At 46.7% G+C, this 17,624-nt stretch overlaps 1 protein-coding gene across 3 annotated transcripts in view; it reads left to right on the forward strand.

The window, feature by feature from the left end:
- Positions 1 to 5,544: 5,544 nt before the first annotated feature.
- Positions 5,545 to 17,624, forward strand: part of USF3 (upstream transcription factor family member 3) — a 41,516-nt gene continuing 29,436 nt past the window's right edge. For 2 of the 3 annotated variants that reach the window (XM_070741922.1, XM_070741923.1), the window contains exon 1: positions 5,557 to 5,641. Coding sequence is in view for 1 of the 3 variants with exons in the window: in XM_070741924.1 (XP_070598025.1) it covers positions 5,591 to 5,641 (51 nt within the window). In the remaining 2 variants the exon portion in view is untranslated. Of the gene's footprint in view, positions 5,642 to 17,624 lie in introns of all 3 variants that reach the window. The other variant, XM_070741924.1, reaches the window with a different exon arrangement.

Consider the following 17,624-nt stretch of genomic DNA (forward strand, 5'->3'; position numbering starts at 1 on the left):
TTACATGGGTCACTTTTCATCTGAATTGCAAGATTTCTTTAAAACATTTTCCAGTCCAGTTTCTTTGTTATAAATTTGAATTAATTTATTTCACATATAAAAAGACTTTAGCCTTGGAGGAAGTCTGTTGTCTTCTCCACAATAAAAATAACAGTTTTTATCTTTAAGATGCCTTAATGGCCTTTCAAAATTGTACTTTGAGCACAGAAGATCTGTTAGTCTGGGAAAGGCCCTGCCCTGTAGTATCAGAAGGCAGTCTTTCTCATCATAGTCTCTCTCTGTAGCACCTGTTCCTTTTCCTTGTTTACTGTGTCAGGCTTCAAGATTTATAAGCACAGCATTCAAACTCTGGAATTAAATTACTGTCTACAAATGGATATTTCCTCTTGTGCCTTTCTAAAGACCATCCTCATCTACCAAGATTCACCAAGAAGGCCCAGCAGAAGAGTCTTCATGTCTTTAGGTCCTTCTGTGGGAAAGAACTCTCCAAGCATTGACACTGCTGAAAGAACCAGCTAAGGTTTATCCCAGTCTGTTCCATTGGACCCACTCTCCATCTGATTCAATGATTCCAGCTTTGGAATTGAGTGTAAGGAACAAAGTTTAATGTTTTTGAATTCTCTTTAAACTTAAGCATTGTCCTTACCATTTCCTCTTAGCTCCTGCAAACATTTGTAGAGTGTTAATTTTAGACACTATTTTTTAAAAAAACAAATTCTCTTTGATAGTGAGATCGGCGGATTATAAATTTAATAAATATATAAAATAAAAATCCAAGCTCAAGTCAAAGTATTCAGGTGTTTTTTCCTGCTTTCCCAAATTTCCCTATAGTTCAGGCGTCCCCAAACTTGGCAGCTTTTTTAAGTTTTGTGAACTTCAACTCCCAGCTATGCTGGAGAGTCCTGGGAGTCTTAAAGTTACCAGGTTTGAAGGCCTCTGCTGTAGAGTCTCAATAAGAAGTAGTGACGGATCTGGTTACATGTTACATGCTTTTAAAACTTCCTCGATCAGACACATATGAGCGGCAATCAGCAAACATGATAGAGAAGAACTCTTAATGCCTGTCATACAAAATAAAAAAAAACCTGCCAGCATTTATGACAAAATACAAAAGAATGGGGAGTATGGTTTACAAGCTCTGATATTTAGGACCTCCTTGTGTACAATTTAAAAGGAATGTCAGCATTTACATAATTCAGTCAGAAACATTACTTGAGGATACAATAATATGCTTTCCTGGAAATAGATGAAAACTGCATTCCAACTATGAAAGAGAACCTTTCCGCAACAACCAACTTTGACTTCATGTTTAATCTATGGGTGCTTCAGAATATCCATTTTTGCTATATACAATAAATTTCTGATTCGGAAAATGAAAACTCACTCTTTAACATGTGCCACATTACTGTTACTAAGAAAAGTTGAGCATTTCAGAAGATTGAACACCTTGATGAAAGATATTTGCAAAATATGGATGAATTACATTGTCCACAGATCTTAGGTAATGCATTAAGACAAATGAACAAGTTTATTTTTGAATATTAGAAGCAAACATTCCCTAATGCTTGTTTTAAATTTTACTACATATTATTGGGAAGAATTAATTAAAATATGCATAACATCATTTTCATCTCTACCTCCTGATTCTCTACTGCATTTCATTTTTCATTTCATTTAATTTTCACTTTTTTGGCACCAGGGACTGGTTCCTTGGACCAGAGTTTTCACATGCTGCCTGCATCCCGCAGAGGAGGCTTTGCTTGTTGCATGACCCAGTTTCTGGCATGCTGTGGCCCAATGCCGGTCAATGGATTGGGGGTTGGGGACCCCTGGTTTAAAGTAATCAGTCTAGCACATCCTAAATAGAGCCAATTGAATAATAATAATAATAATAATAATAATAATAATAATAATAATAATAGTGATTTATTAGATTTGTATGCCGCCCCTCTCCGAGGACTCGGAGCGGCTCACAACAAGTAAAACATCATATACAAATCCAATGTCAAAACAGTTTTAAAAACCCCCATTAAAAACAATCATACAACCCAAACACACCATACATGAAGTCAAGACAGCTAAGGATATATCAATTCCTCCATGCCTGGCGACATAGATGAGTTTTCAAAAGTTTGTGAAGGGCAGTCCTAATCTCTGGGGGAGCTGATTCCAGAGGGCTGGGGCCGCCACAGAGAAGGCTCTTCCCCTGGGTCCCACCAGACAGCATTGTTTTGTTGATGGGACCCAGAGAAGGCCAACTCTGTGGGACCTAATCGGTCACTGGGATTCGTGCGGCAGAAGGCGGTCCCGGAGATAGTCTGGTCTGATGCCATGTAGGGCTTTATAGGTCATAACCAACACTTTGAATTGTGACCGGAAACTGATCAGCAGCCAGTGCAAGCCGTGGAGTGTTGATGAAACATGGGTGTACCCAGGGAAGCCCATGATTGCTCTCGCGGCCGCATTCTGCACGATCTGAAGTTTCTGAACACTTTTCAAAGGTAGCCCCATGTAGAGAGCATTGGAGTAGTCAAACATCGAGGTGATGAGGGCATGATTGACTATGAGCAATGACTCCCTGTCCAAATAGGTGCATCAGGCAAACGCCTTCCTCGCTGCAGCTGAAAGATGATGTTCCAATGTTAGCTGTGGATCAAGGAGGATGCCCAAGTTGCAGACGCTCTCCGAGGGGGTCAATAATCCCCCCCCACCAGGGTGATGGACGGACTGATGGAATTGTCCTTGGGAGGCAAAACCCACAGCCACTCCGTCTTGTCAGGGTTGAGTTTGAGCTGTTGACACCCATCCAGACCCTAACACCTCCAGGCACCGGCACATCACTTCCACTGCTTCACTGACTGGACATGGGGTGGAGATGTACAACTGGGTATCATCAGCATACTGATGATACCTCACCCCATGCCCTTGGGTGATCTCACCCAGCGGTTTCATGTAGATATTAAATAGCAGGGGGAGAGGACCGACCCCTGAGGCACCCCACAAGGGAGAGACCTAGAGATCGACCTCTGATCCCCCATTAACACCGACTGCGACCGACCAGAGAGGGAGGAGGAGAACCACTGAAGAGCAATGCCTTCCACTCCCAACCCCTCCAGCCGGCGCAGAAGGATACCATAGTCAATGCTATCGAAAGCCGCTGAGAGGTCAAGAAGCACCAGGATAGAGGACAAGCCCCTGTCCCAGGCCCGCCAGAGATCATCCATCAGCGCGACCCAAGCAGTTTCCATGCTGTAGCTGGGCCTGAACCCTGACTGTTGAGGGCCTAGATAATCGGCTTCTTCCAAGGACCGCTGGAGCTGGAGCGATACCACCTTCTCAACAGACTGGATGATAGTTGTTATGTACTGCTGGGTCCAGGGAAGGCTTGAGGGGGGGGGCGCATGAGTGCCTCCTTGTAGGGAGCTGGGAAGGACACCCTCCCCAGAGAAGCATTGACAATCTCCTGGACCCACCTCCGTGTCACCTCTACTGGCCGAAACCAGCCAAGAGGGACACGGATCCAGCATACAGGTGGCGGAACTCACAGCTCCAATGGCCTTGTCCACTTCATCAGGTATCACCAAGTCAAACTCCTCCCAGATAGATGAACAGGGACGAGCCCCAGTCACCTCGACTGACTAATCATCAGTTGATGATCTGAGCGACTTTATCAGCGAAAAACAAGTTAAATTCCTTGGCACTACTGTACAAGGACTCCCCAACTCCCCCCTGATTAAGAAGGGAGCAGGTCACCCTGAACAGAGCGGCCGGGCAGGATTCCACTGATGCAATCAAGGCGGCATGATACACGTATCTTGCCGCCTTGAGCACCATTTTGTAAGTCTTAAAATGAGCTCTTACAAGTGTTTGATCAGATTCGGATTTACTTTTCCTCCATCACTTCTCTAGACGTCTCTTCTGGCCTGGTAATGAACATAGTAGAAAAGCTGGCTGCTTTAGTCCAACTTTCCCTAAGGGTTGTTGGAAGGTTAAGATAAGATTAAATAAAATATTTTATGGGAATGCTGCTTGTTTTTTTAAGGTAGACTTAAAGAAAACTGAGAAATAGGTACTTAAAATTTTGAAGAAGCTGGTGGTACACAGGAAACTAAGATTTCTCTTTGGCACAAGAAATATGCTGAAAATCCTAAACAAGGTTGATAAATAAACATTCTAAATTTTCTAAATGAATAAAAGAGCCTATTTTCTAAGTGTCTGTTTCAGCAGACACTTGGATTTCAAAGGACAGGACAATATTTTTCTTTTCAAAGGTTTTGTGCAGGCTATTTGCTCCCCCCGCCCCACAACTTTCCTCCTTTCAAATAAAAGTATAGAAGAGGCCTCTATTGTATAAATTCCCAGTCTCTGAGCTTTGCTATGGATTTCACCATTTCTATTGTAAAGCACTATAGGGGAAATTGTATCAAAACACTACATTTCTGCAAATTTCCATTCAACACAAGCTTTCAACAACTCAATTTGGCTGCTGAGAAAAATCTTTCCCTTGATGGAAACCACAACTCAGATTATTTTCTGAATTACCGGTATTTTTCTTTAATTTTTTAGCTTAATGGTTATGAATCAAATACCTGCTTTTTCTTCAGATTAAATAAACGTTCATGTTACTCTTTTCTGTGGAGAGTAACATTCGGAATCAGAATGAAATGATAATCATGCTTTCAACTTTTCCTATTTAAATATTACAGAAAGAAAGAAAACTGGGAAAATAATCAGGAAGACAGATCTACCTTTGATACAATTCCTATTTTAATTCAGGTATTTAAATAGTAACTTTTTAATTAAATTTCAATTAGCTGGAAATTTTTGTTAAAAACATTTCTCAAATTTAATCTACTAATTTTTAATTTCAGGGCTATCTATTCCTAGATGTCTGCAGTTTTAATTCACCCCATAATAAAATTATGACAATGGTTGTGTCAATGCCTATGTTTTCAAAGTAGATAATATTTAAGGGGCGGAAGGGCCAATAGAATTGTAATTTCTGTTGAAAAGGACAGAATTCATGTATTTTTTTTCTTCCACTTTTTAAAAAATTATCTTTTACTTTATGAAAATTCTTAAATAAAATTTATGGACTTAATTCCCAGAATTAATCGAAGCCCACACATTGCTGAGGTTGAGAAACAAGTCGGTATGAAATCAAGTCAAATATCCGCTACGGATTTGTACTTAGGCAGACAAAAATTGGCAAAGAAAAGGAATCTGAACTAACTTCAAGGGCTTCCGCCTTTCAGCAACGCTCTCAGCCCCCTAGCCTTCCCCGCTCCTCATCTCACCGCGACCTGCCTCCCAAGGCAGTTCGGATTTCTCTTCAATCTAACCCATTGGACGTCAATCTCAAACCGTGGGGCCGCTCATTGGCTGGCGCTTCGACCAATGAGGCGCTCTCGGGCGGGCCTCGCCTTCCTCCGAGCTCGGTGGCCTTGTTCTGGGCCGCTGATTGACAAGAAGTTAGGAGGGGAATCGGCCGCGCATTGGCTGTTCAGAGAGGGATGGGTGGGACTTTGTCCGGGTGCACACAGGGATACGGGAGTGGGGGGAGGGAGCGGAGAGGCCTCCCCGGAGGAGGATGGTCCCCTCGGTGGGGCTGCAGCTGCTGAGCCCACCCTGTACTCCGTCGGTGAGTCCCTCTGCCCAGGGTCGCAGCAGGAGGACCGGGGGGCAGCGGGAGAGGCCCTCCAGCAGCGTGGGCCTGGGGGTGGGGTGGGGGTCTGGCCCCTCTCCGTAGCCTCAAACTACAGTGGCTCCGCACCCGGAACCTCCCGGGTCCAACTTCTATCCGTTCTCCGAGTGCGAAGCTCTTCTGGGTTCGCTTTTCCCTTCCATCTCCCCTTTCCGAGGCTTCCGCAGCCCTGCTTCTTAGAGCCAAAGACGTTGCCATCTTCCCTCTCTCCGGAGCCCCGTGGCAGGACCTGGTCTGTCCTGTCGACTCTGCAAGACCCCTTGGAAACCTCTCCAGAGGCCCCTAGGAAATAAAAGGGAGTTGAGTTAGGTCTACTATTGACATGAGGATGATGGAGTTCCGCAGAAGGCAAAGCGCAGGCTACACCTAAAATGAGGAGTGGATCCTACAAGGAAGGGGATTAATGGTAGGAAAGGTTAGGGTTGCTTCTTTGGATTTCAAACATGTTCAGGTCCGGAAATGGGAACGTTTTTGTTACTCTTTATTTATGTGGTGTTTGTGTAAACCTTGATTTTAAAAAATACTGTTTGAGCATTAGATTCTTATCCCAGTGAAATGGATAAACCATGAGAAAGATTTAGGACAGGCTAGAAGAATGTAATCTGAAGGCCTCCCAAGACCTCCAGTGCAGACCTGGAAATAGAATGAGAACTCTGGGATTGGAAAAATAATGCTAGGAAAGGATTGACCCTGTTATTAGGATGATGGCGAATGATCCATGCTGGAATGTTTGGTTGTAGGCCTGAACATGCACAGTCTTGAAAGCTTTTGAAAACAGAACTGAGACTTGAAAGGCTAATGACTATATAGTTAGTTATAGTTATAGTTTATTAGATTTGTATGCCGCCCCTCTCCGAAGACTCGGAGTGGCTCACAGCATATATACATTTTGACTTCTTCCAAGGGACTGGAAGAAGTATCAGAAATGGGAAAGCTTCTGGGAAATGAATGAATCCTTAGGGATGGACACATCACTATTCCCAAGAGAAAGATAGGACTGGTCTTTTCAATTCTATATTATCTAGTGCTAATCTCTAGTGAAGTATATCACTGTAGGTTTACATATTCACTCCAAAATTTCCTTATCAATGAATAGAATAGAATAGAATTTTTTATTGGCCAAGTGTGATTGGACACACAAGAAATTTGCCTTGGTGCATATGCCCTCAGTGTACATAAAGGAAAAGATAGGTTCGTCAAGAATCATAAGGTACAACACTTAATGATAGTCCGGGTACAAATAAGCAATCAAATCATATTAGGAACCAGTCAATATAAATTGAAAGGGTACAAGCAACAAAATTACAGTTATACAGTCATTTGTGGGAGGGGATGGGTGATGGGAACGATGAGAAGATTAATAGCAGTGCAGACTTAGTAAATAGTTTGACCGTGTTGAAGGAATTATTCCTTTAGCAGAATGATGGCGTTGGGGGGAAAACTATTCTTGTCTTGGTGTGCAGTCTATAGTGTCGTTTTGAGAGTAGGAGTGGAAACAATTTATGTCCAGGATGCAAGTTAATATTATAATATTTACTTGAATCCTGTAAATATTTTCACAGCCCTCTTTTTGACTCATGCAGTACACAGGTCCTCAATGGAAGGCAGGTTGGTAGCAATTGTTTTTTCTGCAGACTATTCCAAATATCACTTGATACATGCTGTTTTTTTAGAAGATTGGAACTTTTATGTTTTGTAAACTACATTTTGAGAACTTGGTTATAGGATGTGGCAGGAAATTTTTTAACATAGATATTTTCAAATAGCAAGATTGAGTACAAGTGGACATACAGCTGCCTGTCTCACAGTCAAATGAAGGCATTATGAGAATATGCTATTTTTCCAGAAAACCAATTTAGAAGAATTGGCAAATAGAAACATACATCTGTAAATCTCCATTTAATCAGCATTAATAAATCTTTCATTCTATTACTATAAGCCTTAAACACTCAGAATGAGGAGGTACTGTACTGCACATCTTTAAAGTGGAATGAATTATTCTAAAAAGAGGCAAGGTTTGATTGAACAGATGGATGGAAAGATGTTTTATTATAATCAGTACAAAACCGTATGTAGCAAAGTTTGTAGCCAATCCAATAAGGACAATGTTAGCTGTAAAGCACCACTAGACAAAACATAAAACCAGAAAACATTAAAACAAGACTGAAATTAGTGTGTAAAACTAGGAGGAAGGAGAATTAAGTATATTTGCTACCTTGACTTATTTAGCCTCATCACTCTTCTAACCATTGTCCATCCACTGCAGAATAAAGACCTCTTCTCTATGTTCCCAGCCATTACAGTTTTGAACTTTCTTTTGCCAGTTGGACCCACAATAGTTGCTGATGTCATCACTCCATTTTGTTTATGTCTCCTTTGTGGACACTTTTTATCAAATGTCCACTTTTTATCAAATGGAATCCATTCTATGATTTCCTTAGTCCACCTGCCATCAGTTCTTTTTGCTATGAGATTAGCCCATGTCCATTTCAATTCTTTTATTCTCCAATGCGCTGCTTAGGAGAGTCCAACATGGGTTATACTCTAGTCTTATTGGTAGGGACTGAGTTTAAAATTTAAATATTTAAATTGGCTACACCCCCCAACCGACCCCTAGGGTCCAGTTTTTTAAACTCAGTCGTAGAGTAGGGACGTTATTAATTTCTCTCCGACTGGTTTTTTGTTTGTTGATTCTTTGATTTCTTCTACTCATGTTGGACTCTCCATATTCAGCGAGGAATTCAAAGCATCATTAAGGTACCGTATATACTCGAGTATAAGTCGCTCCGACTATAAGTCGAGGCGCCTACTTTTGCCACAAAAACTGGGAAAATTTATAAACCCCTGTATAAGTCGAGGGTGGAAATTGCAGCGGCTACTGGTAACTTATAAAAATGGAAACCAATAAAATTACATCAATTGAGGCATCAGTAGATTAAATATTTTAGAATATTTATTTCAAAGAAAGCCAGTAAACTAGCTCTGTAAGTTTAAAAGAGGGATATATACCTGTAAGGTATATATCCCCCAAGGCAGGTATAGGCAAAAAAAAATGCAAGTACCTAGGTACTTACCTCAATCCCCTGCTCCTGCTGGTTTGGGTTAGGGTTAGGATACTTGACCTCTCCTTGCCTCAAAGAGATACAATTTCCCTCTATATTTACAATTACTGAACATCCAAAATATACTTAATTCTATGTATATATGCCATATGTGTAAATAAATATTACACACAGGCACACAAAAATATACTGTACATTATCTACTATATAAACTGTATGTGTATATACAGAGAGAGAAAGAGAGAGAGCTCTTGTAAAATTATATATGGTACATTCAACCTCATTTACTGTAATAGGAAAACAAACCCAGAGTCCACTTTCTGCCACACAGTTAACCATAACTAGAACATTACACATGTCTTCAGATGTACCGGTACTTCCCTAGCTTGCACATCACTGTTAGAGCTAGGAAATGTCATGGATTGAGTAAAATGTGGTGATTTTCACTTAACAATGCTTTTGCTTAACAACAAATTTTGAGCTCAATTGTGGTCATAGGTCTCTGTCTGTCTGTCTGTCTGTCTGTCTTCCTTTCCTGTCTGTCTGCGCCCCCCTCCTGTCCCCTCCCCGGGTAAATTACAGAGTCAATACTGTATTGTTTTTTTATTTAAGGTTACAAAGCAAATGAAGAATCATTTTGAGTATTCTTTAAAATTTCTTCAGTGAGATCCATAGCTAATCTGGCAAAAAAAAATTCACCTGGCAAAATTTTTTATTGTTGACATTAGGCACAGCCAGAGAGATGTCTTAAAAGGCAAACAAACTGTCAAAAAAGTATGTTTTTTAAAAATATAATATTTTGGTTGTTGAATTTAATTCTGCCTTGGCGCGGGGCAGCCCCCGCAGATGGGTGGCTGGCGAGGACCACGCATTTCCATCTTTGTGTCCGCTGGGGTTAAAGGAAAGTTTAGGGACCCCCGCCCCTTGGAGAAATGCCTCGTTGGTGACATTCTGAGCGTTTTTGCCTCCCCACTCCGAAAACCCCACTTCTCGGCAGCTTGCCGAGGCTGAGAGGAGAGTGATTTTAAAAGGCACTCTCAGCTTGGGCTTTTCTCCCCGCTGAAATGTTGCTCGCCCGCCGCCCTCAACACCCGCTTTGTCCTCGACCCAGCAGAAGAAAACCGCGTCCTTTCCTGTTGCTCTCTTCCCGAGAGGTGGGGTGAGGGGGTGTTGAGAAGACAAGCAAGAATCCACCCCCCCCACACACACACCTCATCGGCTTTTCCCCCCCTCTAGCGCGGCATTGGAGTGTTTGGCTGGCTCCTTTTCTTGCAGGGAGAGGGGGGAAAAGCTGGGGGGGGTGGATTCTTGCTTCTATCTTCTCGCCACCCCCCCCACCACACCTCACCGGCTTAGGAATGTCGTTGCCTCCCACAGCCACTTCCCCACGCGCTTCGGATGTGCCTGCCTTTCCTACAGCAAAGACAGGCGGCACCTTCCCGAAGGGCTCAGTTAAGCGGGTGGGGGAAGGGCTGGCCATTTGCCGCCTCTCTCCGCTGTAGGAGGGAAGGCGCAAGCAAAGCAACGTTCCAAAACGGTCTCCGGGAAGCGACCGAGGGAAAGGCAGTCGTCTGCCTTTCCTTCAGTTCAAAAGAGGAGGCAAATGCCCCGCCTTCCCCCAGCCGGTTAACCGAGCGCTTCAAGTTAACCGGCTGGGGGAAGGCGGGGCATTTGCCTCCTCTTTCGGGCTGAAGGAAAGGCAGACGATTGCCTTTCCCTCGGTCGCTTCCCGGACACCGCTTTGGGACATCGCTTTGGGAGAGGGGGCAACTGCTCCCGGTTTAAGAAGCAAGAATCCCCCCCCCAGCGAAACAGCTTTTTTCTTGTTTAGCGCGGCGTTCGAGTGGTTGGCAGGTTCCTTTGCTTGCATGCAAGAGCCAACCACTCGAACGCCGCGCTAAACAAGAAAAAAGCCATTTGGCTAGGGGGGGGATTCTTGCTTCTTAACTGGGAGCAGTTGCCCCCTCTCCCAAAGCGATGTCCCAAAGCGGTCTCCGGGAAGCGACCGAGGGAAAGGCAATCGTCTGCCTTTCCTTCAGCCCGAAAGAGGAGGCAAATGCCCCGCCTTCCCCCAGCCGGTTAACTTGAAGCGCTCGGTTAACCGGCTGGGGGAAGGCGGGGCATTTGCCTCCTCTTTTGAACTGAAGGAAAGGCAGACGATTGCCTTTCGCTCGGTCGCTTCCCGGAGACCGCTTTGGGACATCGCTTTGGGAGAGGGGGCAACTGCTCCCGGTTTAAGAAGCAAGAATCCCCCCCCCTAGCCAAATGGCTTTTTTCTTGTTTAGCGCGGCGTTCGAGTGGTTGGCAGGTTCCTTTGCTTGCATGCAAGAGCCAACCACTCGAACGCCGCGCTAAACAAGAAAAAAGCCGTTTGGCTGGGGGGGGGATTCTTGCTTCTTAACCGGGCAGTTGCCCCCTCCCCCAGAGCGATAACTTTAGCGGTCTCCAGGAAGCGGCTTAGGGAAAGACAGCCGTCTGCCTTTGCTTCAGCTCCAAAGAAGCTCTGGGAGAGGGGGCAACTGCCCGGTTAAGAAGCAAGAATCTACCCCCTAGCCAAACGGCTTTTTTCTTGTTTAGCGTGGCGTTCGAGTGGTTGGCTCTTGTGTGCAAGCAAAGGAACCTGCCAACCACTCGAACGCCGCGCTAAACAAGAAAAAAGCCGTTTGGCTAGGGGGTGGATTCTTGCTTCTTGACCGGGCAGTTGCCGCTTCTTTCTAGCTGAAGCAAAGGCAGACGGCTGTCTTTCCCTCAGCCGCTTGCGCCCCCTTGTGCTGACATGTCAGTCACCCGAGTATAAGTCGAGGTCGGGTTTTTCAGCCCATTTTTGGGCTAAAAAAACCCAACTTATACTCGAGTATATACGGTAAGTGCTAAAATAAACCTTTCTGGCTGGTTAACCGGTCCACCGGCAAGAACCGCCCAAAGATTCTACTAATGGGTCCCTTCCCCCAGTGGATACTACCCAGGACGCCGCTGTTCCTTCTGTCTCTGAGTGAAGCCTAACCCTCCGCGGGCAAAGCTTCAGGAACTAAGGGGCGTCCCTCTCCAGGCCCCTGCCCTCAGCGGGCACCGCCTGAGCCGCCAAATTACTAACCGCTGCAGCTGCAAGGGTCCGTCTCTCCGCTGTAATCCTCAAAGCTCAGGGAGCTGGATTAAGCCAAAACGCCCCAGACATCCCAGCTCCGGTGAAAAGCTCTCTTCGGTGTGCGCCATTGTAAGAGCTGGGAACGCACGCGCGCACGCGCAGAAAGCCGACAATCAGGAAGTTGAAACTTCCCGAGCTCTATTGGCGCGAAAACTGAGTGCCTGACCTCGAGAGCGCAGGCGCGAGCAAGCAGTTTAAAAGGCAGCTACTGAACGCAGGGGAATTTCAAAGCGGTTGAAGACACCAGCTGGTTGTTTGCTTTTTCGGCATTTCTAAGGCTAGCCTGCCTACTTGCCTGCCGTTTGCTGCATTTGAGGATGGCTGAGAGCAAGGACTACCAGCAGGGGGCAGAGGAACCTTTAATTGCCCCAGCTGTGGTGAAACCCAAGGACAAGGCTTCCTCTTCTAACCCTAAATCCAAGCCAAAGGCTTCAAGCTCCTTAAAGGAAGCAGAAAAGAGGATTAAGGCTCTAGAAAAAATGATGGAACAGGCACAAAAGCAAACCTGGATTCCATCCTGTGGCCAATCCCAACAGCCTTGGAGTTCTCCACCACCTCAACTACCTATGCCAGCTGAGCCAATGGCCTCCACTTCAGCCATGCCGGACCTTTCCGGGGCCACCACCAATAAGGACTGGTCTCCAGAACGGGGTGAGTTGGGGCCCATTCCCGGCCCTTCGGTCCCCACAGCTATCCCAGAAAGGGGCGGTGGTCTTCAGTCTTCACCTCGGACACAAAGGCCAGGAACATCAGCTTCCTTCACGCCCACAGCAGCAGGTCTGTGGTCTGGCCCAGACACTTGGCACCATCTTTCTCCATCAGTGCAGGACATGATAGCCAATGCCTACTCACAAGGCATTGCCACTGGCATCCAACAACGTCCTCCCACGCAGACTACGAACCAACCCCCAGAGGCTTGGTCCACAGCCAACATCCACTACCCTTACCAGGACTCTCTGGGGGCTCAGGCCCCATCGCATGAGGAAGGTAGTGAGCTGGAGGATGAATTCTCAGAGGACGAAGAGACATCTACAGACCATCCAGTGTTCACAGGCCTTTTCAAACCAGCCCTGTTCAAAACACTTTTGCACAAGGCTAAAATGACAGTCAAACTGGGATCCACCACAAAACCTGCAGAGGCTTCAGTGGGTTTGGATCCAACAGCCGGTCTGTTTTCGGAACCAGAAAGGGAACTTGACTTCATTCCCTCGTCTTCCATCTTCATAGACAATATCAAGCGCCCGTGGGAACACCCGACGGCTGCCCCAGGCCCTTCTTCTACCGAAAAGAAGTTTTACGGCTTCGGGCCGGATATTGAGGAACTACTACTGTTTCCACCTGTGGACCAGCCGGTCGCCAGGCTAGTGTCCAATGCCATAGTCCCCGCAGATATGGAGGGACTTAAGCCTGATGACCACAAAGCAGAGGCTGTCATCCGCAAATCACACCAGTCAGCTGCCTGGGCCTTGCGGGCAGCGCATGCGGCTTCCTTCTTTAACCGCACGTCAATCATCTGGCTCAAGGAGATGCAATCCAGGTTGGGCCCAGAGGATGCCAGACTTCAGCAAGATCTAACAAAACTCCTTGCTGCAGCCGAATTTTCGGCAGACGCAACCCTAAACTCTGCTAAATTCGCGTCTCGATCAATGGCAGCCACTATGGCATCACGCCGTCTTCTCTGGCTCAAAAGCTGGCAAGCAGACTCCCGTTCTAAATGGCGCCTGGCAGCAGCCCCCTTCAATGGGTCAAAGTTGTTTGGCGATTCCTTGGATGCAGTGTTGGTCGAAGACAAGGATAAGCGAAAGGTCTTACCAAAGACTTATAGGCGAGCCGACAGAAGGTCGGCCCCTTATTTTCGTAGACAAACCTTTCGCCAGGACTCTGCCGCAGTATCTGCCTTTCCACAAACCCAGAGACCCTATGGCCAGGGATCCTACCAGCAGGACAGACAGCCCTTTGCTGACAGAAGCACGGGAGGGTACCGCCAGTATACCCAGCCTAAACGCCCCTTCCAAGGCCAGTCATGCAGGAACTTCAGGAAGTCCAAGTGACTACCCAGCAGACATCCCCGTCGGAGGCAGACTACAACGTTTTCTCACACAATGGGAGTTAACATCCTCCGACCGCTGGGCTCTAAATACCATTTGTTCAGGACTAAGTCTAGAATTTACTGCCTCTCCACCAAACCGGTTCTTCAGATGCCCGACTCCCACCAACAAAACGGAACAAAACCTTCTGAGACAAGAAGTGCAACATCTGTTGGACATTGCAGCCATCGAACCGGTGCCCCTAGACCAGGAAGGTCAAGGGTTTTATTCGCTTATCTTCCTAGTTCCCAAGGCCTCGAGGGGTCACAGGCTAATACTGAACCTCAAACAGCTAAATGTGTACATAAGATACCGCAGGTTCAAGATGCAGTCGCTCAAGTCCATCCTAGCCTGCATCCGGCAACACGATCTCCTGACCTCCATAGATCTACAGGAGGCCTACCTGCATGTACCCATACATCCAGCTCACAGGAGGTACCTACGTTTTTACCTGGAGGGTGGACATTACCAATATCGAGCCATGCCCTTCGGACTATCTTCCGCACCAAGGGCCTTCACCAAACTGTTAGATGTCGTAATGGCAAATTTACGCCTCCAGTCGATAAGACTACAGGCATATCTAGACGACATCATTATCCTCTCCAGGTCCCCCAGCCAAGCAGAGGCAGACCTCAGACACACCATTCAGTCCCTGCAGGCACATGGGTTTTCAATAAATGTTCCCAAGAGCCACCTGATACCCACGAGATCCCTCCAACACCTGGGCACCATCATAAATACGACCAGCTGCCAGGTCTTCCTATCTCCGGACCGCCAATCCTCTCTGCTGGAGACAGTGGAATCAGTACGACACAACCACAAGGTACAGCTATCCCTACTATCCCGACTCCTGGGGATATTTGTGTCTTGTATCGATGTAGTACCATGGGCAAGACTCCACGCCCGTCAGCTGCAGTGGTTCCTTCTGCCCTTTCAGAAGGGAAGAACCAGTCACACCAACAGACTGGTATTACTTCCCTCCAAGGTTCGTCGATCCCTTCGGTGGTGGACAACATCAGCCATACAACAGGGCACCTGTTTCAAGGAACAGATGGGCGTCACAGTAACAACCGATGCGAGCCTCTCCGGCTGGGGCGCACACACTGCCCAACAAATAGCCCAGGGCTGCTGGACATCAGAGGACCTCAGCAACAACAGCATCAACTTCCTAGAGCTGAGGGCGGTTTCACTGGCGCTCCAACAATTCCTTCCCCGAATTGCAGGCCGTCCGGTACTCATCCTCACGGACAATGTGGCCACCAGGGCTCACATAAATCATCAAGGAGGCACCAAATCCAGTTGCCTCATGAAGGAAGCGGAATCACTGATATCCTGGGCGGAAAGACACCTGCAGTCTTTGAGGGCGGAACACATAGCAGGAACCTCGAATACACAGGCGGATTGGCTGAGTCGGGCAACACTGGACCCGGCAGAATGGCGTTTGGATCCGAGCATTTTCCTCGACATCTGTCTCCGGTTCGGAACACCACAGGTCGACCTCTTTGCCACCAGGGACAATACACAGCTCCCTCGATTCTTTTCACGCTTCCCGTCCACGGACGCAGAGGGAATCAACGCCCTGAGATCCCCCTGGCCAAGGGGCCTTCTCTACGCCTTCCCACCAACCCCTCTCATTCCAAAAGTTGTCTCCAAGCTCCTGGAGGAGAGAGCGGAGTTAATACTAATAGCACCACACTGGCCGCGGCGCCCCTGGTTCTCCGACCTGCAGAATCTGTCGGTCTCCAGACCATGGAGGATCCCAGACAATCGGATAGCACGCTCCCAAGGGTCGGTCCTCCATCCGGATCCTCAGTGGTGGCATCTCACCGCTTGGCGCTTGAGGGGTGTCGACTAAGATCTCTCTCGCTACCTGAAGATGTAATCTCGACAATACAGGCAGCCCGTCGAGCCTCAACCACCAGAATTTACGGTGCAACATGGACAACATATTTCAATTTCTGTAAATCGAAGAACTTGGATCCGCTTAAGGAATCGTTGGAACAGATTTTATCCTTTCTTCAGGCAGGACTGGATAAAGGACTTGCACCTAACACCCTCCGTCGGCACGTAGCGGCCCTTTCCACGGTAATCCACTTGGACAATTGGAGATCTCTGTACCACCACCCTTGCATCCGGGACTTCCTCCGTGGTGCAGGGAACCTGAGACCTCAAGTGGTACACAGATACCCTACCTGGGACCTCACGCTAGTGCTACAGGCACTAACAGGCCCTCCATTCGAGCCAATAAAATCAGTTCCACTGCGCTACCTTTCAATAAAGACAGCCTTCTTGATCGCAGTGACGTCAGCCAGAAGGGTATCGGAATTGTCGGCCCTATCGGTGAGACAGGACCTATGTGTGTTCCACCAAAACAGGGTGGTGCTGCGACTAGATCCAGCATTTTTACCAAAGATGAACACACCTTTTCACCGTGCTCAGGAAGTCATACTACCTGATTTCTATGCGGAAGCCACTGACCCCAACGAGCTCCGTTGGCACAAATTAGACATCAGGCGAGCCCTCGAAATATACATTCACAGGACACAACATCTTAGGAAATCCGAGGCGATGTTTATCTCCTTCCTGCCGACTTCCTTGGGTCAGAAGGTATCTTCCCAAACCATCGGACGTTGGATACGCACCTGCATAACTGAAGCATATAAGTCCCAATCCCTGCAAGTTCCACAGGGGATTACAGCCCACTCCACAAGAAGCGCGGCTACTTCCGCCGCTTGGAACACCAAGCGTCTGTCGAGGACATCTGCAGAGCAGCTACATGGGCATCCCCAACAACGTTTATTAGACACTACCGGCTGGACCTCTTTGCAGTGGCAGAAGCAGACTTTGGCAGGCGGGTCCTCCAGAGTGTGGACATCTCCACTGCTCCCCTGGCCGGGCCTGTTCCCTCCCTGTCTCAGTAGCTTGGGTATATCCCATGTTGGACTCTCCTAAGCAGCGCATTGGAGAAGAGCCGTTGTACTCACCTGAACGGTCTTCTCAATGCGCTGCGTGGAGAGTCCAAACCCACCCGGCCTATCGGCTCAGGGTCGCAGTTATTGTTTTATGTCAATAAAGTTTTATATATTTATACTACACCTGTCTACGCCTTCGTTTAAAAACTGGACCCTAGGGGTCGGTTGGGGGGTGTAGCCAATTTAAATATTTAAATTTTAAACTCAGTCCCTACCAATAAGACTAGAGTGTTGGACTCTCCACGCAGCGCATTGAGAAGACCGTTCAGGTGAGTACAACGGCTCTTCTCTTGATGACACTCTATATTTTCATTTGTTTTCTAATTCATGTACAGATCTTTCTCTCTTGTCTTGTGATGCCGAGCATGTATCTTTCCATGGGTCATTGCACCACTTGAAGCTTTTGTATTCATTGTGAGCTTAGTATCCATGTTTCACTGGCATATGCTAGAATAGGTAGCACACACTGATCGAAAACTTTTCTTTTTAGGCATAGGTGGAGGTCGTTCTTGAAAATTACACTTAACTTGCCAAATCCCTGCTAACCACATTTAACATGCTGTTCAATTTCTATTTTTGTATCACCTTCTATTGAGATCTATTGGCCAAGTTATACATAGTGGTCTATTACATTCAGTTCTTCTCAGATATAAA

Source organism: Erythrolamprus reginae, chromosome 2 (genome assembly GCF_031021105.1).
Source record: "Erythrolamprus reginae isolate rEryReg1 chromosome 2, rEryReg1.hap1, whole genome shotgun sequence".
NCBI lineage: Eukaryota > Metazoa > Chordata > Lepidosauria > Squamata > Dipsadidae > Erythrolamprus > Erythrolamprus reginae.